This window comes from Triplophysa dalaica, chromosome 20 (assembly GCF_015846415.1).
Source record: "Triplophysa dalaica isolate WHDGS20190420 chromosome 20, ASM1584641v1, whole genome shotgun sequence".
NCBI classification, from domain to species: domain Eukaryota; kingdom Metazoa; phylum Chordata; class Actinopteri; order Cypriniformes; family Nemacheilidae; genus Triplophysa; species Triplophysa dalaica.
In genome coordinates this window covers 20856788-20880599 of record NC_079561.1, presented here as the reverse complement: position 1 = coordinate 20880599, position 23812 = coordinate 20856788, and the positions used below count along the sequence as shown (strand labels likewise).

At 42.9% G+C, this 23812-nt stretch overlaps 1 protein-coding gene across 4 annotated transcripts in view; it reads right to left on the bottom strand.

The window, feature by feature from the left end:
• Positions 1-11229: 11229 nt before the first annotated feature.
• txk (TXK tyrosine kinase) overlaps positions 11230-23812 on the bottom strand; it is a 54269-nt gene continuing 41686 nt past the window's right edge. For 3 of the 4 annotated variants that reach the window (XM_056733665.1, XM_056733661.1, XM_056733662.1), the window contains 13 exons: positions 15073-15127; positions 14766-14953; positions 14604-14663; positions 14415-14469; positions 14127-14200; positions 13864-13991; positions 13689-13763; positions 13432-13603; positions 12845-13061; positions 12576-12640; positions 12383-12501; positions 12114-12271; positions 11230-11559 (listed from right to left, as the gene is read on the bottom strand). In XM_056733665.1, the coding sequence (XP_056589643.1) occupies positions 11446-11559; positions 12114-12271; positions 12383-12501; positions 12576-12640; positions 12845-13061; positions 13432-13603; positions 13689-13763; positions 13864-13991; positions 14127-14200; positions 14415-14469; positions 14604-14663; positions 14766-14896 (1368 nt within the window). In that variant the 5' untranslated portion in view covers positions 14897-14953; positions 15073-15127 and the 3' untranslated portion in view covers positions 11230-11445. The remainder of the gene's footprint in view (positions 11560-12113; positions 12272-12382; positions 12502-12575; positions 12641-12844; positions 13062-13431; positions 13604-13688; positions 13764-13863; positions 13992-14126; positions 14201-14414; positions 14470-14603; positions 14664-14765; positions 14954-15072; positions 15128-23812) is intronic. The other variant, XM_056733664.1, reaches the window with a different exon arrangement.

The following is a 23812-nucleotide window of genomic DNA, read 5'->3' as shown; positions in this document are numbered from 1 at the left end:
GTTCTTCATTAATCCAGTCCTCAAGCTCATTCAAGTTTCTCTCCACCTTTAAGACCTTAGTCCAAGCCTGCAACATTGATTTGTAGAAAGAAGAGAGATTGTCCATTCTCACCCCATCCATTTTTAGTAAAAACAAGTGTTTGTCAAGTCCAAAACTCTCAACCTTCTGCAGGAATGCACATGCCGTCGGTGTCCACGCTAAATCTTCTTGATAGAGAAATTTCTGCACAGCTTGCAGCCTGAAAGCGACAATTCGACTCTTTACGTCCACCAGTCCTTGACCACCTTCATGTACCGGTAAGTAGAGCACTGCAGCCCGAGTCCAGTGTTCACCACTCCAGAAAAAGTCAACGATTTTTCTCTGTATGTTACAAATGAGTTCACTTGGTGGTTCCAGGACGATAACTTTGTGCCAAAGCGTAGACGCTGCCAAATTGTTTGCCACCAGAACCCTTCCTCTGTAGGATAATTGTGGTAATAGCCATTTCCATTTAGACAATCGAGTCACTACCTTCTCCAGCATTCCCTCCCAATTTTTTATCTTAAAACTTTCCTTTCCTAAAAAAACACCTAACACTTTTATGCCCTCCCTCCCCCAGATTAGTCCTCCTGGAAGTTTCGGGGGTCCAGTGTCGCTCCACTGGCCAATGATGAACCCCTCACTTTTCTCCCAGTTAACTTTAGCTGAGGAAGCCATCTCGTATTGCCTAATACTTGTTTCCAAAGCTATTACATCATTTTGTCCTGAAATACACACAGTTACATCATCGGCATAAGCGGACATACACACCTTGAAAGTTTCTTTTACACCTCTAATTGAAAAACCACCCAAACCTCTCCTTAATTTACATAGCAGGGGCTCGATTACGAGACTATATAATTGCCCAGAAAGGGGACAACCCTGGCGAATTCCTCGAGTGACCGCTACTGGGGCACTTATTCCCCCACCAACCTTGATTAACACTGATACATCAAAGTATAACAATTTAACATAAGAAATGAATTGATCGCCGATTCCAAAACTCTTTAACACATTAAAAAGATAGTCATGGTCTACCCTATCAAATGCTTTTTCCTGGTCTAATGACAAGACACCCAAATTAGAATTATTAATAACACCACAATCAATCACATCTCTTAGGAAAAACAAATTGTCCATTATTGATCGGTTCGGTACACAATATGTCTGATCTTTATGTATCAACAAGTTTAAAACATTTTTAAGCCTATTTGCAATAGATTTTGAAAATATTTTATAGTCTAGACATAACAAGGATACTGGCCTCCAATTCTTTAAAAATCCTAAATCTCCTTTTTTTGGTAACAGCGAAATTACTGCCCTCCTACAACTAACAGGAAGTACTTTATTTTCCAAACATTCTACTACAACCTCATAAAAATCTTCTCCTAGTATTCCCCAGAAATGTTTATAAAACTCAGCTGTTAATCCATCTATTCCTGGAGAACGCCCCATAGACAACTGCTGCACTGCTTCTGTTAACTCTCCATATGTAATTATGGCATCCAAGGCTTTACTTTTTTCTTTCCCCAACTGTGGTAAATCCTTCAGTAAATCTTTTGCACTGTCTGGATCACATTCCTCAGCACTATACAACACAGAATAAAAGTCCATCGCCAACTTCCTCATTTCAGCTGGATTTGTTATTATATTTCCATTTTGGCAACGAAGATGATGCATCTGTTTATACTGAACAGTCTTTTTTTCCAGATTAAAAAAATATGAAGTTGGGGCATCCATGTCTTTGATGGAACAAATCCTTGATCTTATAAGTGCCCCTTTCACTTGTTCTTGTAGCAGAAGTCCAAGTTCCTTCTTTTTCTTTTTTAAAAATGTGCCATTGTCCTGTGCTCTTTCATTTTTTGTCAAGTCCTCTTCCAGACACTCAATTTCCCTTTGCAAACTTTGTATAGTTTTTTTCATATTCATAAAATTACAATAGGAAACATTCTGACAAAACTCTTTAATTTGCACCTTGCCCACATCCCACCATTGACTAAGGTTTTCAAACTCACATTTTCTTTCTTTCCATTTCTCCCAAAACAACTTAAAACTATCACAAAAGAATGAATCTTTTAGCATTTTTTCATTGAAATGCCAATAATACCTTGGTTTTGAAGTTTTCTTTATATTGAAATCAAACATAATTAGATGATGATCAGAAAGCCCATTCGGCAACACTGATGCACTCATTACCCTATTTTCTACCATCTTACTTAAATAGAACCTGTCCAGTCTAGCCCCACTAACCGTATTTTCTACAACTTTAATCCATGTATACCGTCTCACTCCAATGTTCCTCCTCCTCCATACATCAATTAAATCATGCTTTCCCATTATATTAGATAATAGTTTACTAGAGTGACTATGTGGCTCTTCACCATTCCTATCAATTACAAAATTAATAGTACAGTTCCAGTCCCCTCCTAACATTAACCAAGTGTCATCATCAAAATTTTGAAGTGCTTTATCTAATTGATCAAATACTCTTACTCTTTCCATTCCATTATTTGGGGCATACACATTCACTAGAACAAAAACATTTTCTCCATACTTTATTTTTAGTAATAATACTCTTCCTTTTTCAATTTCTTCAGTATGTAAAATGTTTATATTCAACCCTTTTTTTAAAAGTATAGCTACTCCCGCACTATTATTTGTCCCATGACTTACTGCTAATTTCCCTTCCCACCATCTATTCCACTCAATTTCATTTTCCTCATTGCTATGAGTCTCTTGCAAAAACACAATATCGAGACGATTTAAATTTAAAAACTCAGATATCACTGCTAGTTTAGCCCTATCTCTTCCTCCATTTATATTTAAAGAGCCCACTCTTATGTTTTCCATTGATAGGTTAGAAAATAAAGTGGACAGAGACAGAAAGAGAGAAGTACAACACATCAAAAGAGTCACCCAGTGCATTTTTGCCATTACTTTTTAAAAAGAGACGCCCCTTTATTTTTCCTCAATTTTGTAATTAATTTCTTTAATCTAAACCTCTTTTGTTTACTCAGTGCATCATAACTTGCTGTACGCTGAAGTGTTTTCACTGAAAAAACAAATTTTTCCACATCTGGGAAAAAATCTCTCACCTCTACCACTTTACCAAATGTCGTGTCTAAAAAACCATTAATCTCATCCAAAGAGTACGTCTCCTCCATATTCTGAGAACCGATCTCAGAAATATCCGAAAGAGTATCCTCATCCCTTAGTTCCTCCTCTCCAACCATCTCAGGACAAACCAACAACTCGTTCACCTCCATATTAACCACTTCGTTCATCTGAACCTCCTCACTTTCCTTATACACTGATCCAAGACCTTCCTTAAGTTCCACTACAGTCCTGTCAAAAATCATTTTTTCTTGTTCTACACCACTACAGGGTGCCACAACACTTCCCTCACTTTCTTTTGTTTCATTTCGAACCAATTGCTCCCCATTAGATTCATTTCTTGCCTCTGAAACAACAGCAGGGATTATTTTAGGAGACATTTGCATTCGATTGGATTCACTGGCCTCTGAATCCACATTCAGTGTGATATTATCAACACCACTAGCGTTACTGCCAGCCTTATGTGGACATTTAGACCTTTTATGTCCTACATCTCCACATTCAAAACACTTTAAACTCCCTGTACTAGCATATACCATATATGTCTTCCCTTCATGTGCAACTCTAAAAGACACGTCTAATTCTGGTTCTTTCAGAAACATTACTACCTGTCTCCTAAATGACATGACATGTTTTAGAGCCGTATTTTTGCATCCTAGTGGAATTTTTTTTATCGTGCTAGCAAACTTGCCGTACGATAAAAGTGCACGCTCTATTTCATCATCAGGGATAAATGGAGGAATGTTCGAAATAATTACCTTTCGAGTCGGATTAACTAATGGAGAAACAACAACAAACAGTCCACTTACCGAAATTCCGCTGCTTACAAGACGGTTAACCAAATTTTCCTCCTTTAGGAAAACCACAACAGCTCTGTTCATTCTTGAAGCTGACGAGATATTCTCGTATCCAACTTGTTCTCCAATTGATAGTAAAACTTCCTCCACTGCCACGCTCGATTCAACCTCGCACCTGACACCATGACGGAGCGATGGCGGCGCTTCTCCGCCCTCAGGCCGAGATGCCATCACAACTCCGTCAACAATCCTCCCTGCGCCGAGGCGCCAAATAAATAATTAAAACCTTTTCTTCTTAGTTCTCAATCTTAAACAACTCTCATAGGTCATAAGAAAGAAAGAAAGAAAGAAAAAAAATAGCTACAGCAGAAAACCCACTTTCACCCTCTACTCGTGAACGCTCTCACACGCACCCAAACACTCCAGAGAGAGAGAGAGAGAGAGAGAGAGAGAGAGAGAGAGAGAGAGAGAGAGAGAGACAGAGAGAGAGAGAGAGAGGGACAGAGAGGGACAGAGAGGGACAGAGAAAGAGAGAGAGAGAGAGGGAGAGGGAGAGAGAGAGAGAGAGAGAGAGAGAGAGAGAGAGAGAGAGAGAGAGAGAGAGAGAGAGAGAGAGAGAAAGAGAGAGAGAGAGAGAGAGAGAGAGAGACAGAGAGAGAGAGAGAGAGAGAGAGAGACAGAGAGGGACAGAGAGGGACAGAGAAAGAGAGAGAGAGAGAGAGAGAGAGAGAGAGAGAGAGAGAGAGAGAGGGAGAGGGAGAGAGAGAGATGATTTGATTTTAAAATTGACTTTTATTCCTATATATCACTCTTCATTAAACACTTTTCAACAAATTACAGAATCTTAAATCACAATAAGTTACAATGAAAAAACTAAATCCTCTTCAACAACAGAGCACAACGCTCCATTACCACACCATTTCATTTCAAACGTCAATAGATCCTTTGTAGACTTATAAAAACAAAAATCTATCAATATTCGTGATTTCATTAGATTTAAAAACAGTATTACAACATCTTCACCAGACAATCTTTCAACCATATTTTTTCTGCTCATGTGAATGGCCAGTTTTGCCTGTCCTAAAACAAAATTCAAAAGCTGACAAGTAAACATTCTACTTCGAACAAATTTAAAACCAAAAATAAAGATCCTCATGGAAAACAATTCACTAAAAGAAATAAAAACATTTTCCAAAATCGAAAATAAAGGTTTCAGTCTGTCACATTCCATAAAAGCATGAAAAATAGTTTCTCTTTTTGAGCAGAAAGGACAATCAGCAATAACTTCAGGATTAAGAACTGAAATAAAAGCATTAACAGCAATGGCACAGTGAAGAAGCCTCCACTGTAGATCCCCTGCCCTTTTAGATAACGGTGGCTTATAAAGTGACCTCCACTCAGGTTTCACACTTTCTTCAACACCCAATACTCTGCGCCATGGTGTGTCAACTTTATCATTTAGTACCTTTTTATTAAAAACTTTTACAGACATTTTATAAAAAGCTTTGCCAGGTGCTGTACACAAGTCTAAACACAGAGGTATTTCAGCATCTAAAAAAGGCCCACTACAACCATCCAATTTAGGCAACATGGTAACACCAGGAAAAGAGTCTTCTGTACTAGGAGTGCTTACTCCTCCATGACTGTCCATCAGTAAGTCTTTTTCTTCATTACTGACCAAAGATTTCCAGTTCTTCAGCATCTGTTCAACAGTCCGCACAGACCTGACCTTCAGACAAAAAGCCACTTCTTCTGTTCTTTCAAAATCCAGTCCAGCTACATGAATTAAACGTCCAAACGTGAAGATCTGTGATTTCTGCAAAAGCACCTTAAGTCCATGAAAGGAGCAACTCTCATTTGATAAATCGAAACGAGCTCTGTTTATTAGCGGCTCCTCCAGAAGCCAATGAAGAGAAGGTGTGGTCTCCTTTCTCTGTGATTCAAAAAGACTCCAAACTTTAAAAATATTTCGATAAAACACTGGCAGTCCATTCACATTCACTTTACAGGGGTCCATTAAAAACAAAGATTTGTCCAACCCCAGACCTTCAGTTCTGTGTAAAATGGCGCATGTAACAGCTCGCCACCCATTCACTGATGATTTATACAGAAATTTTTGTAAAAATTGCAGACGAAAAGCTGCTATTCTACTTTTCAAATGTATCAAACCATGGCCACCCTCCTCTTTAGATAAATGCAACACACTCTGAGGGACCCAGTGTAATTTATCCCAAAAAAAATCAACCAAAATCCCTTGAATTTTTGTTAGAAATTGTGCAGGAGGATCCAAACATGCTAACCTATGCCAAAGGCAGGAAGCTACTAAATTATTCACAATTAATGTCCTCCCTTTATATGACAACTTTGGTATTAACCATTTCCATTTGTCAAGCCTGCCTTTCACCTTATCAACAACCCCTTCCCAATTTTTCTGAATGGTCATTTCCTCTCCCAAATATACTCCTAAATACTTAAAACCTCCTGTTCCCCAGGTTAAACCATCAGGAAGGCTTGGTTTCACTTTTGGCCAATATCCAATTAAAAGTGCTTCACTCTTGTTCCAGTTAACTTTTGCTGATGACAAAACTCTAAAATCTTCTAAAACATTCATTAAAACCTGTACATCATTTTGTCCATTAATCAAAACTACCACATCATCAGCATAAGCAGACAAAGAAATGCTGTTTCTACAAATGGGTATATTCAAACCACAAATATGTTCTCTTAATTGTTGCAACATAGGTTCTATGGCAAGTGCATATAACATTCCAGACAACGAACAGCCCTGTCTAATACCCCTACAGAACTTAAAAGGAGTGCATAAGCCACCGTTTATCTTAAGCACACTCTCAACGTCACCATAGAGCACTTTCACTTTATCAATGAAATCCTGGCAGAAACCAAAAGCTTTTAAAGTTCTCCACAAATAAAGGTGTTCGACCCTATCAAACGCTTTTTCTTGATCTAAAGAAATAATTCCAATATTAACGTTGAGCAACTTGGAGACATGAAAAATATCCCTAATAAGGGTGATATTGTCAAAAATGGACCTACCAGGGACACAATAAGTCTGGTCTGGATGTACCACCTGATCAATAATTTTAGCTAACCTATTAGCTAAAGCCTTTGAGAGTATTTTATAATCAGAGCAAAGGAGCGAGACAGGACGCCAATTCTTAATTTCTAAAAGATCTCCTTTTTTGGGGAGGAGAGTGATGACCGCTCTACGGCTACTCAAAGGCAACTTACCTGAGCCCAAACTATCATTAAGCACCCGCAAAAGGTCCTCCCCTACCTCTGTCCAAAAGAAATTGTAAAATTCAACAGGAAGACCGTCAATACCTGGCACTTTCCCAGAATGCATGCCTTTAAGGGCATTATGCAACTCCCCCAGGCTTAAAGCTCCTGAGAGCTCTGCATTGGCACCATCTGACACTTGGGTCAATCCTTTAAAAAAAACGCTTTCAGTATCCCATCCTGTTCCCAACTCATTCTTGTACAAATTTTCATAAAACCCACAAGCTCTTGTTCGTATTTCTGCATGACTAGATAAAATCACTCCTGCCTCAGAGCGTAAAGCGTGCAAAAAACGTTTTTGCCCATTTTTCTTTTCAAGGCTAAAAAAATATTTCGGTGGTACATCCATCTGGTCAATACTTAAAAACCGAGAACGAACCAGAGCTCCTTGTGTTTTCACCCCCAGAAGGTCAGCTAGCTGGGTTTTCTTGTTTGAGATCATCTCTGTATAACTTTGATTACTTTTTGAATCAGCTAAAATCTGTAATTTAATTATTTCTGCCTCCAAGGCTTTCATAGAACTATTTAATTCTTTGGTGACATTTCGAGTGTGCTGTTGGCAAAACTGTTTTATTTGGACCTTTCCAAAATCCCACCATTGCTGTAGGTCTTTAAATGAATCTTGTGTCTTTTTAAACTCTTCCCAAAATACTTTAAATACATCCTTAAAATCCTTACTACACAATAAATTAGTATTGAAGTGCCAGTATGCACTGTGTGGTTTAATTTGATTTAAGAAGAAAAACCCCAACACCATATGATGATCAGAAAAACTGACCGGTGAAATGACACAACTTTTAAAAATACCCAACTGATGTTTGAAACCATAAAAACGATCTAACCTGGCAAGAGATATAACATTGTCGAGTATGAGCCCATGTATACTGTCTCTGACCGTCATGAAAATGCCTCCAAATATCACAAAGGTCATTTATTTTTACCATCTTAGTAAGACGTTCACGTGAAGGCATATGAGGCTCAATTTGATTTCTGTCAATATTTTCTTCAGTACAATTAAAATCTCCTCCTAAAAATAAATAATCTTCAGTACTGCATCCTTGCAAAGTTGAACTGAGTGCATCTAAAAACACCAATCTTTCCATTGCTGACGTTGGAGCATAAACACAAACAAAAACAAAGGCATATTTTTCAAAAATAGCTCTTATTTTTAACAATCTTCCTTTCACAATCTCATCAACTTGATAAGAGACAGGACTAAAACTCTTAGTGAACAATATACCCACTCCACCACTAAGTGTGGTATTATGACTAAGGACAGAAATGCCATCCCACTCCTGCATCCAATCAGCAGCATTTCCAACATCACTGTGTGTCTCTTGAATAAAAGTAACATCTATTTTTTTCTGTTTAATAACTTCAAACAATTCAGCTCTTTTTTTGCCATTTCTAGCACCATTCACATTCAATGATGCAATACACACTTCAATCATGCTTAAAAACAAAAATAAAATCAAACTATGATTCATAATCATGGATTTAAACTTTCTCACTGCCATCATTTAAATTCACGTTGAGTTTCCGCACTATTTTCTTTAAACAATACACCTCCTTGTTTGAAAAAAAGCTTTCAGTCATAAAATTCTTTGCTTTTTCCACAAACTGTCCTACATCTGGGAAGTACTCATTGACTAAAACCCCCCTCTTATTCTTAGTTGACTGAAGGAACAGTTTAATATCATCTACATCGTAGTTGCGGCTGGAAAACTCGCTTTGTGACAAAGTAACACTCGAGTCAGACTCACTGTCACTCTCTGAATCAATCTGACCAGTAACATCTTCAAGGTCTATTTTCTTTTGTTGTCTATACTCGTGAGCTTTATCTATCTTCTTCCTTTTTAATGGCACTTTAAACACCGTTTGTTCTGAAACACTTTCATTAGGCCTACCGTCAACCTCCCGAACATCCCCCATAACAACTTCCAAAACTCTTGTTTCGCTTGACTCACCTTTGTCTTCCTCGGTTTCAACATTTGTTTCACTTTCGATTTCCTCCTCCACTGAAACCAAAGTATCCTTCGACGTCCCAGCGCTTTGAGCTCCATCAGGATTGCTCGCGCGCGTCACCGCCGATTCCGCCACCGCTGATTCCGCCTCGGCCTCACCGGCTTTACCGGCCTCGGCGGCATTACCGACCTCGGCCTCACCGGCTTTACCGGCCTCGGCGGCATTACCGACCTCGGCCTCACCGGCTTTACCGGCCTCGGCGGCATTACCGGCCTCGGCCTCACCGGCTTTACCGGTCTCACCGGCCGGCTGATCAGTAACGTTAGCTGCACCTTCCGCGTCAGCTGAACGAATGTTGTCTTCCACTTGTTTGCTGGGACAAGCTCGGATCAAGTGGCCGACTTTACCACAGCCGAAGCATTTGATCTTATCCGTGGTGATGAAAACCACATAATCAAAATCATCCACTCGGAAATTCAGCTTAAGGTCTAGATCAGCGTCGTTGTTTACAACCATGTAAACGGAACGTCTAAAAGACACAACATGTTTCAGTAAAGGAGAAACGCGGCCAATTGGAATTTTTTTAATCGAGGAGACCAATTTTCCATAGCGAGATAGTGCTTGTGTTAAAACAACATCACTAATAAACGGCGGGACATTCGAGAGTGTGACTCTTTTAGACGGTAACGAAATTGGCAAAACGGGCGTGAGAACACCGTCGATACTAATTCCCGTCTGAACTATTTCGTTTGCTTTTTCTATTGTATTAAAAAAGATGACAGTAGCGCTGTTCATCCTAGAGGCAGACATTATATTCTCATGTCCCACAACTTCCCCCACAGCCAAACAACAACTCTCAACACTCACTGTAGACGCCACTTTTACTCCATGACGACGTGTAAGTGAACTCAAACCCTGTGCACCTGGAACCGCCATGTTCCTCACACACCCAAAAACACCCACCCCCTACAAACCAAAATAAAAAACCTAAACCTACCAAAACAAAAAAAGAAAGAAAAGAAAGAAAGAGGAAAAAGAAAAACAAGCACGAATCGCGCTCACACTCAGCTCGCAACGCTTCACTCACTCCCAGCATGCACTCCGACAGAGAGAGAGAGAGAGAGAGAGAGAAAGAGACAGAGAGGGACAGAGAAAGAGAGATAGAGAGAGAGAGAGAGAGAGAGAGAGGGAGAGAGAGAGAGAGAGAGAGAGAGAGAGGGAGAGGGAGAGAGAGAGAGAGAGAGAGAGAGAGAGAGAGAGAAAGAGACAGAGAGGGACAGAGAGAGAGAGATAGAGAGAGAGAGAGAGAGAGAGAGGGAGAGGGAGAGAGAGAGAGAGAGAGAGAAAGAGACAGAGAGGGACAGAGAAAGAGAGATATAGAGAGAGAGAGAGAGAGAGAGGGAGAGAGAGAGAGAGAGAGAGAGAGAGAGAGAGAGAGAGAGAGAGAGAGAGAGAGAGAGAGAGAGAGAAAGAGACAGAGAGGGACAGAGAAAGAGAGATAGAGAGAGAGAGAGAGAGAGAGAGAGAGACAGAGAGAGAGAGAGAGACAGAGAGAGAGAGAGAGAGAGAGAGAGAGAGAGAGAGACAGAGAGGGACAGAGAGGGACAGAGAAAGAGAGATGTAGAGAGAGAGAGAGAGAGAGAGGGAGAGGGAGAGAGAGAGAGAGAGAGAGAGAGAGAGAGAGAGAGAGAGAGAGAGAGAGAGAGAGAGAAAGAGACAGAGAGGGACAGAGAAAGAGATGGAGAGAGAAGGGTTAGGGTTAGGGTTAAATGTTAGGGCTATCCCAACCCTAACCCTAACCCTTATGTCCAAAAATAACATTCTTTCTAAACCCGTGGTTGGTGCATATACACAGACAAAAATGAAAGAACTGTTTTCAAATAAAGCATTAACTTTCAACAATCTCACTTTAATGACTTCATCATTATCAAATGAACATGGAAAAAAACTTTTTTTAAAAAGCATGGCAACTCCACCACTCAGTGAAGTACAATGACTTAAAATCGCTAGCCCATCAAATTCTTTAACCCACTCTGCAGTATTTGATACATCGCTATGTGTCTCTTGTAAAAAACACACATCAATTATCTATTTTTTTCAAACCCTAACCCTAAATCCTCTAACACGAGTTCAGGGCTGCTTGATGATAACACACAGGTGTGTTGATCTCTGGTTTATGGCATAAAAGAATGAATCACAAAACTTAAAGCATTGACATTGAATGGGATTTATTTGATGTAAAGATGTCAGCTGTCATGTGATGGAGGCCTGAGCCATATGTGGTTCAGTTGTGTGTGTGTGCGTATCCTCTGTTATCTGTCTGATGTTCTGCAGTAACTCAGAGAAACACGGCCGTCCACCAGGTCTCTGTAAACAGACCAAACACCAGACAGTCAAATGATATTCCTGTTATGGTGAGAATCATGCTTGCAAAAGACAAAGATCATGGCATGATCAATCAAATGTGACATTTAGCAGACGCTTTAATCCTAAACCATTTACAGATGAGGTGAACAATGGAAGCAATTGGAACAACACAAGGATAACACAAGCAGAAGTGCAATAGAACTGGTCTTATATGGCCCACAACAGTATACATTTTTAGAAAGTGTAAAAGAGAAAGAAGTCATGACAGAAGACATGTACATACAGCCGATTCTTAAAGATGGACCCAGAATCTGCTGATCTTATAGCAGTGAGCAGATCATTACACAGATGTGGAACACATCCAAATAACTTTTCCCTTTTTGGGACGTATAAGAAGAGGTCTTTGTAGTAAAAAATGCTCCACATTGTGATGTTATTCACGTCAGCACCTGATCCGGTCACAGATTGAGAAACCATTTGTTGCTAATCTATGACTCTTCTTCAGTAATGAAGGTCATGACCCCTGAAACCATGAGAAATGTTAGTGAATAAACCTCGTGCCAGCAACTGTACATGATGTTGTAGACATGTGGAGAGGCTCGGTGAGGTCTGTAGAGACGTCCACCACCGGTCACCTCCTCCACTACCTCCACATTCGAGTGATTCTCAAAAGGAACCTTCCCCTCCGAGAAGACCTCCCACATCAACACACCTGCACCATAAACACAACACACATGTTCATAGACATGGACACACATGTGCTCAAGATCACACTTTACACTTTTCTTGGACTCCTTAGAGACCACACGAGCGGCACCCTCACCGAATGACCAGACGTCCGACTTGCTGCTGAACTTGTTGAAATGAAGAACTTCAGGTGGAGACCATTTGACAGGAAACCTGGAGCCCATGGAGCTGATGTACTGATTATCCAACACGTATCTGCAGGAATAAAGGCACGTATGAGCACACAGAAACAACTGAGACGTAGTGTGAGAGGAGAACCTGCTCGTCACCTGGTCATGCCAAAGTCACACACTTTCACAACCCTCCTCTCGTTCACCAGACAGTTCCGTGCGGCCTGCGGACGACACGCACACCAATCAGAGCTTGTACTCAAAACACAAGTCAGACGGTGGAAACACCTGTCATGTATACTGCGTGTGATGACTGTGAGGTGCTTTATGAAACAGTGAAGAAACACGAGATGCTATCAAGAGCACAAGCCACTGATGTAGCAGAAGTGTGTGCAGATGGACAGACGGGCTGAAGGTTTGTCTCTGACCAGGTCTCTGTGGATGAAGTTGTTTTCCTCCAGGTATTCCATCCCTTCACAGACGTCCTGACACATGAAGAGCAGCATCACAAGCTCCAGATGTCCACTCTGCTGTCTCAGAAAGTGAAGCAAACAGCCGTTCTCCATGAACTCAGTCACAATGCAGATGGGCCGCCGGGTGATGCACACGCCGTACAGCTGAACCAGTTTAGGGTGACACATTTTCCTACACACACACACAACATTGTGTTATTCTTTCTAAGCTCCGTAGATGAGATGGCCTTTCTTTCACCAGCTGACATGCAACATCACACAATGTCCACAACGGTTTCACTTTACATCACTTTACAGATTTAGCTCCACATTCTTTTACTGAAAGCCCCTCACCGTGCATTAAAGGGTTAAACATTTCGGTTCAATTTAACTGGAGATTTTGAACGCATTTAAAACCCAAACTTTCCTCTCATGGTTCTTGAGTCGTCGCACAAGAGAAGAGAGAGAGAAAAGTCACGACACAGGAAGTCACACACGCAAACCACATTTTCCAGCTTCTCGACAAACCTTCCCCTCGCTCAGCATGTGTGTGTGTTACTCACGTCATGATCTTGGCCTCCTCTATGAAGTCGTCTTCACTCATGGCTCCTTCATTGATTGTTTTTATAGCCACTTTATGCTGCGCTCTCCATTTGCCCAGTCTGACCACTCCAAACTGACCGCTGCCCAGTTCCTTCATGAACGTCAATTCAGATGGATCGATATCCCATTTGTCTACGAAAAACAAGCGAACAACATTGATAGAAGAAGCTTGGAAATGTGTTTCATTGATTGACTTAAAGGAATTGACATGTCTGACCTGAACTAAATCCTGCCGTTGCCGGAAGACATTTCCCCAGCGGTCCGATTGGATATCGTAGCCGTGACATGAGACCTGTTCACTCAGACACATCCCAGTGATTAGATAGGCGGCAGCAGAGAAGACTGACACACACACACACACACACACACACACACACAACTGATGTGAGTACCTGCTGAATTGTGTTTGTGGTAATTGATGAGTTCTGGGATAGACTTGAAGAGATGTTTTTCTGCCAGGTAGAAGAGCCCTGCGTCTGTCTGCTTGATCTGATAGTGCTTGATCTCCCCTTTACCTAAACTGATCCATCAAGCAATGACCCCATCAGGAACCCATCAAAGAACCAATCACATCATCATGAAGACATCAAAGAACCAATCACATCATCATGAAGACATCAAAGAACCAATCACATCATCATATCTGAGTTTGTACCTCTGGGAATAAACTGACACAGTGTAGCTGCCCGGCTCACTGGAGCTCCTGACCACAAACCCTCCATCCTTACCCTTCATCATCACAACACACAACACAATACAACGCAACAGAAAACACACAAACAAACCACAACACACACAGAACACAACACACAGAAAATACACAATACAATTCAAAACAACACAACACAAAGAAGACACACAAAACAACACGATGCATCATGAATAACAGTTAATGATGATGATGAGGATGATTGTTGACTGTTAGGGATTCAATGAATGTCACCTCTTGTCTGAGTAAATGTTCTGCTTCAGCTCTGTTGATGTTTTTACAGTACCAGCTGACCAACACAACACAAACAAACACACACAATTTAATTCAATTGAAATACACAGGTTACATTTTGAGGATAGCTCTGATTGTATAAAGAGAAGTAAAAGTGGCTCTGATTGGTTTAGACAAAATGACACTCACTGGTTGGCCTCTATGGTCCCGACCTCTGTGACGTAGTTACTGGGAATGAAACCCTTGTTCCTGAGAGAGAATCGTCATGATTCAGTTGGTCAGTGTGAAGGGTTTTAAAGGAGTTAATTGGATGTGTATTTAATTTTTTTGGTGAGCTTGTGTTCCACCGACCCATGTTTGTCTTTGGCTCTCCACCACAGCTGGTCTTGTTTATGAAGTATAGTGTACTCGTCTCCATGATGAAGCGTCAGGTCTGAACTCTCTCTGGCTGTGAAATCATACATGGCTACCACCTTCATCATCCCATCATCTTCATCACCATCATCATCAGGAGGAGGGTAAGGCAGCTTCTTCTGAGACTTTAATATGAAAAAAGAACAAATTTGAATGTTTTTTTCTGTTACGACACAGGAGTACAGAACAGCATTAGATACTGACAATACAATGACAATAAGAGAATGAGTAAACCAGTGAATACCCTACAGATGGACCCTGAACGTCTGCTGCTATTCACATCTACACATGTGCTGCTCCTGAGAGAGAGATAGAGAGAGAAAGAGAGGGGGGGCGGAGAGACATTTTTTTGAGATTTGAAACCTCTTCATTTATACAAAATTGATTTTGTTACATAACAAAAAATAAATAGTATATAGTATTGCCGGAAATAAAGAAAATAAAAAATCCCAACAAAACGTCTCCAAACATTCTCTCCAGAAAAATGTTCTCTAAACTCTAAGAACATCTGCTTTAACAATTCAAACATTGAGTAAAATTTGCCACAATCCAAAATACAATGAAACACTGTTTCCCTTTGTAAACAAAATCGACATTCGTCACTTACATTAGGATTGATGACAGATACAAATGCATTTACAGCTACAATTCTGTGCAGCACTCTCCATTGCAGATCTCCACATTTCTTTGTCAACGGTGGTTTTTATAATGCTCTCCACACAGGTCTGATCTCGTTGTCAAGCCCTAGATGAGCTCTCCAAGGAGTGTTAGCCCTACCAATTAATTATCCTTATTTATTATCTCTACAAACAGTTTATACATATACAGTTCAACATTAAAATGTGTTACATGTACTTCTGGCTCTTTCAACAACCAAGACAGGGAATTTAAAATGTCCTTTGTTTGTGGAACAACTGCCAGACAGTAAAAAGTCGATGATAAAACTTTGGAAGATGACCAAGTTTTTGAGTGTTTAGATTAATCAGAAACAATGATTCAGCAAGATGCCATTTTCCACCTTGACTCAAATTAGTCAGAGCTAAGGGCCTCCAAACAAGATCACCAGGCCCAGCAAACAGTATCTGGATGAATTGAAGTCGAAATCCATTTCCATTTCTTTAAGCGTCCTTCCACTTTTTCTAAAACATTGTCCCAATTTTTGCACAAAAAAGAGTCATCCCCAGGATAAACACCAAGATATTAAATACCACCCCTGCACCAAGATAATCCACCCAGTAAAGAGATATTTTTAATAAATTCAGTCCCAACAGCTATGGCTTCGCTTTTTTCCCAATTGACTTTCGCAGAAGATAAAACACCAAAATCATTCATACATTTTACAAGGAAATTAATATAATTTAGATTTTTAACAAACACAACCACATCTTCAGCATAGGAGGATAATTTAAAAACTGAATCACAAGCAGGTAAAGTTATTCCCGTAAGAATCATTCTTAATTTGTGAAGGAAAGGCTTGATGGCTAGGGAATACAACATGCCTCATAGAGAACATCCCTGCCAAATTCCCCTCTGAATCTTAAGAGGAGCATTCAAACCACCATTGATCTTGAGTAGACTCTCAATGTCACTTAACATGACCCTGATCATGGCGATAAAACTAGAGCTGAAACCAAACGTGTCTAACACTTCCCACATGTACTAATGTTCAACTCGGTCTGATTTCGATTGATCAAGAAAAGGCGTTCGACAAAGTTCATAGCCTAATGAGCTGGAAAGGTCCAAAACATCCCGAATTACAAAAACGTTGTAAGTTACCTTCCTGTCATGTATGCAATACGTCTGATCAACATATACTAGTTGCTCAATTACTTTTTTCAGCCTGATGGCTAAAACCTTTGACAGCAGTTTGTAGTCAGAGCAAACAAGGGCCACTGGCCGCCAGTTCTTAATCCCCTGTAGGTCTCCTTTCTAAAAAAGAAAGAGTGAGGACCGCCATCCAGCAACTCAACGGCAAATGTCCTTTCCTCAAGCTGTCCCTAAAACCAAGCAGCAAATTGTTGCCAATAACAGGCCAGAAAGCCTTGTAAAAGTCCACAGGGAGTCCATTCATGCCTGGAGCCTTGCCATTCTCCAAACTCTGTAAAGCAGTGTGCAATTCAGCCGCTGAAATCAGGGCATCTAGCTCTGTGTTAGCCTCATTGGAAACTTTTGGTAAACCCTCAAAGAAGGACTATGCAACATCTGTTAGAGGATAGACAGAGCTGACTTTTTTGATTTGAGAGCTTCAAAATGTTCTCTTTCTCCTGTGAAGCCTGCCAACTCTTGCAGCTTCACTATTTCACTTTCCAGATCTTCCATAGACCTGGTCATGTCTCTTGTGACATTGAGAGTGTACTGTAAGCATAACTGTTTTATCTTACTCTTCCCTATTTCCCACCACTGTTGTTAAGAAGTATATTCAGATTTTGTTCTTGCTTAACCATTCCAAAAAACCTTAAAAGTATATTTAGAAACAATGTTAGCAAGCAGGGTCACATTAAAATGCCAATAAAAACTGCTGCATTTCACATCTAACATTTAACAAGAAAATGATCTGCAATGCCAACAGGATGTATTGAACAGCTTTTAAAAACATTACACTGAAGTTTATAAAACCTATCAAGTCTAGCTAAAGATATAGAATTGTCTTTAAACAGTACGTAGCATGTGGTTTTTAAGGTCCTACTTTGGTTTATGGAGTGTTCAACAACAAGTTTATGTACATACAATGTGTAAAAACACTATAATGTCGTAATAATAGGCAGTTATTCATACCTTACTTCTTGACTGACTCTCAAATGATTCGTTCCGTGATTCATCCGTCTAGGCCCCTCATACCCGCTAACCTTGTGTCATGTGATTGGTCAGATGGTGTAGTCTGTTGTGATTGGTCAAACGCGTTCATCATTTGTCGCAAATGGAACGCCTACCATCGTTACAGGATTACCGTTTACATGTGGTTGAATGTCATTTATATTATATGTGTAGCTAGAGATGGCGGCGATTTTACCATACCAATATGAGCCCGAGTCTGACGAGGAAGCATCAGAAGACGCTAATCCACAACAAACTCCACCACGTCTGGAGCAGGATGTTTGTCAGTGGCAAGTGACAACTCTTGTCATAAAAACTCCCAGTGTGACAACATGCATGTTATGCTTTTGCTCATGAAAGAAATATTTTTTTTTTCTTCTTAAAATACTGGTAATACGTTAGTAATAGTCGTGGGCATAGATTATTATTTTTTAATCTAGATTAATCTAGATTAAAATGGCTCATTTGAATTCTGCCGAAGGCATTCAGAATATGTGTGCTACCCAAATAATGTGGCGCATTAGACCAGGGGCTCATCTCCTGTTTGCAAAATGCATCACAAACTGCTTGAGAAAGCTGTATGTGGCAAGGGGGGCGTGGCCTAGCGGAATCTAGAGAGAGAGAGAGAGGAAATCGACGGGAGGTAAGTAGGTCAGAGACAAATTGTAAACACCTGTCTGTAATTCCAGTGATTGACGAGAAGAGTATAAAAGCCAACAAAAGACGTTCGAGGGAGAGACACGAATGGACGAGCAGCAGACACTTACAAAGAACCTTGTTTACACTGGTGCCGAAACCCGGGATTGAAGGAGAAAGCCGCCGCTATGCAGAACCCGCCAACGTCGCCATTTGCGGAAGTGATCCAGGCACTCGCGGGTCTCCACCAAGAGCAACATCAGGCTCTGCTGTCGCTACAGGGAGAGCAGGAAAAAAGGTTTCAGAGGCTCTTCCAGGCGCAGACGGATGACTGCGAGTTGTTCCGGGGCTGGCTTGCTCGAGGGGAGATACCAGCGGCTACCGGCCCTCAGACTCCCGTGCTGCTCCATAAAATGGGGCCCCAAGACGACCCGGAGGCTTTTTTGGACCTTTCTGAAAGGTCCGCGGAGGTATCTGGCTGGCCCCGTACCAGTTGGGCGGCCTGATTTATTCCATTGTTGTCGGGAGAGGCCCAACTCGCGGCTCAACAGCTGCCAGTCCAGAATCTCCTGGATTATGCGGACCTTCGAAAGGCAGTCCTCCAGCGGGTTGGACGAACCCCGGAGCAGCAGCGATTGCGTTTCCGGTCGCTGGAATTTGGGGACGGTGGTCATCCCTTTGTGTTTGCCCAACAGCTCCGGGACGCCTGCCGCAAATGGCTAGTTGACAAGGACAGTGATGTCGACAATACGGTGGAGAAGGTGACGCTGGAACAGTTTGTGGGAAGACTGCCCGCAGGAACTGCTCAGTGGGTCCACTGTCACCGGCCGACATCGCTGACCCAGGCCATCCAGTTGGCGGAGGATCCCATGGCGTCGTGCTGTGGGGTCGGAGGATCCAAGGTATCGGTTCTTCCCCCTTCCCTTTCTGTTTCCTCTCCCAGGTCCCGTCTGGTACCGCAGACAGCTGCCCAGGGTCGAGGCAGCCCGGCGCCCCGATTCTTGCCTGACTTCGGGGCCAACCTCCAGCGTGGGGGAATGACCGGCGGGAGAGAGCTCTCCCGGTTGTCTACACCCTCCTCTTCTCGCCAATCCCCTGGCCTACTTCCGACCACCGGAGCAGTGGGTCGGCCTGGGCCGGTCTGTTGGCGGTGCGGGGACCCGGATCATTTCATCCGGTCATGCCCGGTTATGGAGATTGGAGCGATGATCCGGATCCCCGACGCCCCGCGGACTGCCCCCGATCAGGCTGGGTGGTACCAAATACCTGTGAGTATTGAGGGGGGTACTTATCAGGCCTTGGTGGATTCAGGCTGCAACCAAACCTCGATCCACCCAGGCGTGATTCAAACTACGGCATTGGATACGGGCCGCGAGGTTAAGGTAAGGTGTGTGCACGGGGAGGTGGTGAGTTATCCCTTAGTCGCCCTGGTAATTAAATTTAGGGGGAAAAAGCATACAGTTGAGGTAGCTGTTAACTCACACATCCGACATCCGCTAATTTTGGGGACGAATTGGCCGGATTTTAGTGTGTTATTAGGGTATTTATGTGCGGATGTCTCTGGGGATAAACATGGGCGGATGGGAGCGGTTGCGCAGTTTGGAGAGGCAGAGCCGGGACCCTCAACGACAGATTCAGGGGAACAAAGCACGATCGAGAGACGAATTCTCTCATCCTGCGATGATTTTCCCCTGGATCAGTCGCGAGATGAATCACTCAAAAATGCGTTTGAGCAGGTCCGCATGATTGACGGACAGTCTCTCCAACCAACACAGCCGCTTACCTATCCATATTTTGCCATAATAAAAGACAGGTTGTACCGAGTGGCCCAAGACACTCAGTCAAAGAAGAATACAACACAATTGGTCATTCCAAAGAGCCGCCGGGAAATGCTTTTTCAGGCGGCTCATGCTAATCCGATGGCAGGGCACTTAGGACATACCGCAACACTGAATCGCTTAATGGCCCGTTTCTTTTGGCCGGGCATCCACGAGAATGTGTGCAGATGGTGTGCCGCATGTCGTGAATGTCAGTTGGTAAACCCACCGGCCACTCCAAAAGCACCATTGTGCCCGCTTCCCTTAATCCAGGTCCCCTTCGAACGAATTGGTATGGACCTGGTCGGGCCATTAGAGCGTTCTGCACGAGGGCATCGATTTGCATTGGTCATTGTGGACTTTGCAACCTGATACCCCGAGGCAGTGGCGCTCCGTAATATTTCCGCTAAAAGCGTGGCGGACGCACTGTTCTCATTGATCTCCCGCGTGGGAATCCCGAAAGAGATTCTCACGGATCAAGGCACGACGTTCATGTCATGGACAATCCGCGAACTATACGGGTTGTTGGGGGTGAAAACGATTTGGACCAGCGTCTATCACCCACAAACGGACGGACTGGTCGAACGTTTTAACCGCACTTTAAAAACCATGATCCAAAAGTTCGTTCACGAGGACGCCAAAAATTGGGATAAATGGCTGGAACCCTTGTTGTTGGCTGTGCGCGAGGTCCCCCAAGCCTCCACAGGGTTTTCCCCTTTCGAGTTGCCCTATGGACGTCCTCCCAAGAGAAACTTGGGAGGACGGACCTACCGCTAGTAAAAACGAAATCCAGTATGTAATGGACCTGAGAACAAAACTCCACACCTTGGGGCGGCTCTCTATGGAGAATTTGTTACAGGCCCAGGACAGACAAAGCCGGCAATATAATAAGGGTACCAGATTACGTCAATTTACACCGGGAGAGAAAGTTCTTGTATTACTCCCAACGTCTAGCTCAAAATTACTCGCCAAGTGGCAAGGACCCTTTGTGGTTACACGACGAGTGGGGGATCTCAATTATGAGATGGTGAGATCAGACAGAGGCGACACACATCAATTATATCACCTCAACCTCCTTAAAAAATGGAGTGAGGCGGACACGGTGATGCTGGCGACAGTAGTGGGAAGGGAGGATGATCTCGGACCAGAGGTGGGAAGGAAAACCCAATCGAACACTCTGCCCCCGGGGGGATCATCTTTCGCCGTCCCAGACCTCTGACGTTGCCAGGTTGCAGGCTCGTTTTGCCGATGTGTTCTCGTCTCTGCCTGGCCTCACTACACTCATAGAACACCATATTGAGACCACACCGGGGGTGGTTGTACGTGGCCGACCGTATCGTTTACCTGAACACAAGAAAAAAGTAGTTCAGGAAGAATTAGAGGCCATGCTAGATATGGGGGTAATAGAGGAGTCCAACAGTGACTGGGCCAGCCCGATAGTTTTGGTTCCCAAAACCGACGGCTCGGTCCGGTTCTGTGTGGACTATCGCAAGGTGAATGCTGTGTCGATGTTCGATGCATATCCAATGCCGCGGATTGACGAACTGCTTGATCGGCTAGGTACGGCTCGCTTTTAATCGACATTGGATTTGACAAAGGGATACTGGCAGATCCCCTTATCTCCTTTATCCAAGGAAAAATCAGCTTTCACGACGCCGTTCGGATTACACCAATTTGTCACACTTCCGTTCGGCTTATTCGGGGCCCCTGCTACCTTTCAGCGTCTCATGGACCGTATCCTACGTCCACATGCGGCATATGCCGCTGCTTATCTGGATGACATTGTCATTTATAGTAATGACTGGCAGCGACATATGCAGCACCTAGGTGCGGTGTTGGGTTCGCTGAGAGGAGCGGGGCTCACGGCTAACCCGAAGAAGTGTGCAATTGGGCGAGTGGAGGTTAGGTATCTGGGCTTCCACTTGGGTCACGGACAGGTGCGTCCCCAAATTGATAAAACAGCAGCAATTGCAACCTCTCCGAGTCCCAAGACCAAAAAGGAGGTGAGGCAATTCCTGGGGCTGGCAGGTTAATACAGAAGGTTTGTTCCGGACTATTCAACCCTCACCAGCCCCCTGACGGACCTCACTAAAAAGGAAGCACCAGATCCCGTCCAATGGTCGGAGCTGTGCCAGCGGGCTTTCACCCAGGTTAAGGCGGCTCTGTGTGGTGGCCCGTTATTACACTCTCCTGATTTCTCTCTCCCTTTTCTTGTACAGACAGACGCATCGGACAGGGGGCTAGGAGCTGTCCTGTCTCAGGAGGTGGAGGGGGCGGAGCGGCCGGTGCTGTACATCGGTCGTAAACTCTCGAGAAGAGAGACGATGTACAGCACCATTGAGAAGGAATGCTTGGCGATCCGGTGGGCCATCCTTACCCTCCGCTATTACCTCCTGGGACGAGAGTTCGCCCTCTGTTCGGACCACGCACCCCTCCAATGGCTCCACCGCATGAAAGATACCAACGCGCGGATCACCCGTTGGTACCTGGCATTACAACCCTTCAAATTCCGGGTGGTCCACAGACCGGGGACCCAGATGGTGGTGGCTGGCTTCCTCTCCAGGAGGGGGGGGGGAAGCTGCAGGCCGGATGGGGCCCCGGCCTGAGTCGGGCGGTGGGGGTATGTGGTAAGGGGGGCGTGGCCTAGCGGAATCTAGAGAGAGAGAGAGAGAGAGAGGAAATCGACGGGAGGTAAGTAGGTCAGAGACAAATTGTAAACACCTGTCTGTAATTCCAGTGATTGGCGAGAAGAGTATAAAAGCCAACAAAAGACGTTCGAGACAGAGACAAGAGTCGAGATGTGAATTACTTATGTGCCAGGAGGCCATAAATTACATATTATTTACTTTTGCTTTATGTTTTGTTGAAGAGCTGAATAAAAGCCTGATTCAGCCAATCCGACCTCATCTCCTTCTTTCCTTACAAAGAACCTTGTTTACACTGTACTACTATGATAATTGGTGATGAAAATAAATGATGTTCAATAAAATGTACTTGTGTTTACCTCCGCATTAGCTAAGGGATGCTTTGCGTTTAGGTGGTACTTGAGACTGGAAGAGCTCCAAGTCATATAACATCACAAGCTCACCAATAGGTCATATACCTGTACCTGAAGGATCCTTTAAACACTAAGTGATGAACTATGTGGATATGATAAAACGGGTGCAGGGAAAAATAAGTAGTTTTTCCTTGCTATGGTATTCTGTCTATTATATCTTCAGATAATGGCTCTTCTTTTATACAAAAGACATTAAAACAAGTATTACAACATTTACAAATAAAACAACGATTAGGCTGCATTTATAATCCACAGAGCCAAGGAAACGTTGAAAAAATTAATGGGCTTCTCAAGTCCAAGCTAAACAAAATATGTGCAAGTACTAAAGTAAATTGGGTTGAAGCATTACCTCTTGCCTTAATGAGTTACTGCATACAGAATTACTCATTTAACACCGCATGAAATGCTGACAGGTCGACCTATGCCGGTGCCATGCATCAGAGGCCCATACGAAGGACCCCTATTAGAGCAATTGCAAATGGAATTAAGAGCGTATATGAAAAAACTAACTTCTATCCATAAAGCTATTTGTGTGCAGGAAAAGAGAAAGGAGTCATGTGAGGAGACGGAGACAACTTGTCCAATAGCCCCTCGGGATAAAGTCTATCTAAGGATGTTCAGGAGGAAATGGAACGAGCCGAGAAGGGAAGGACCTTATA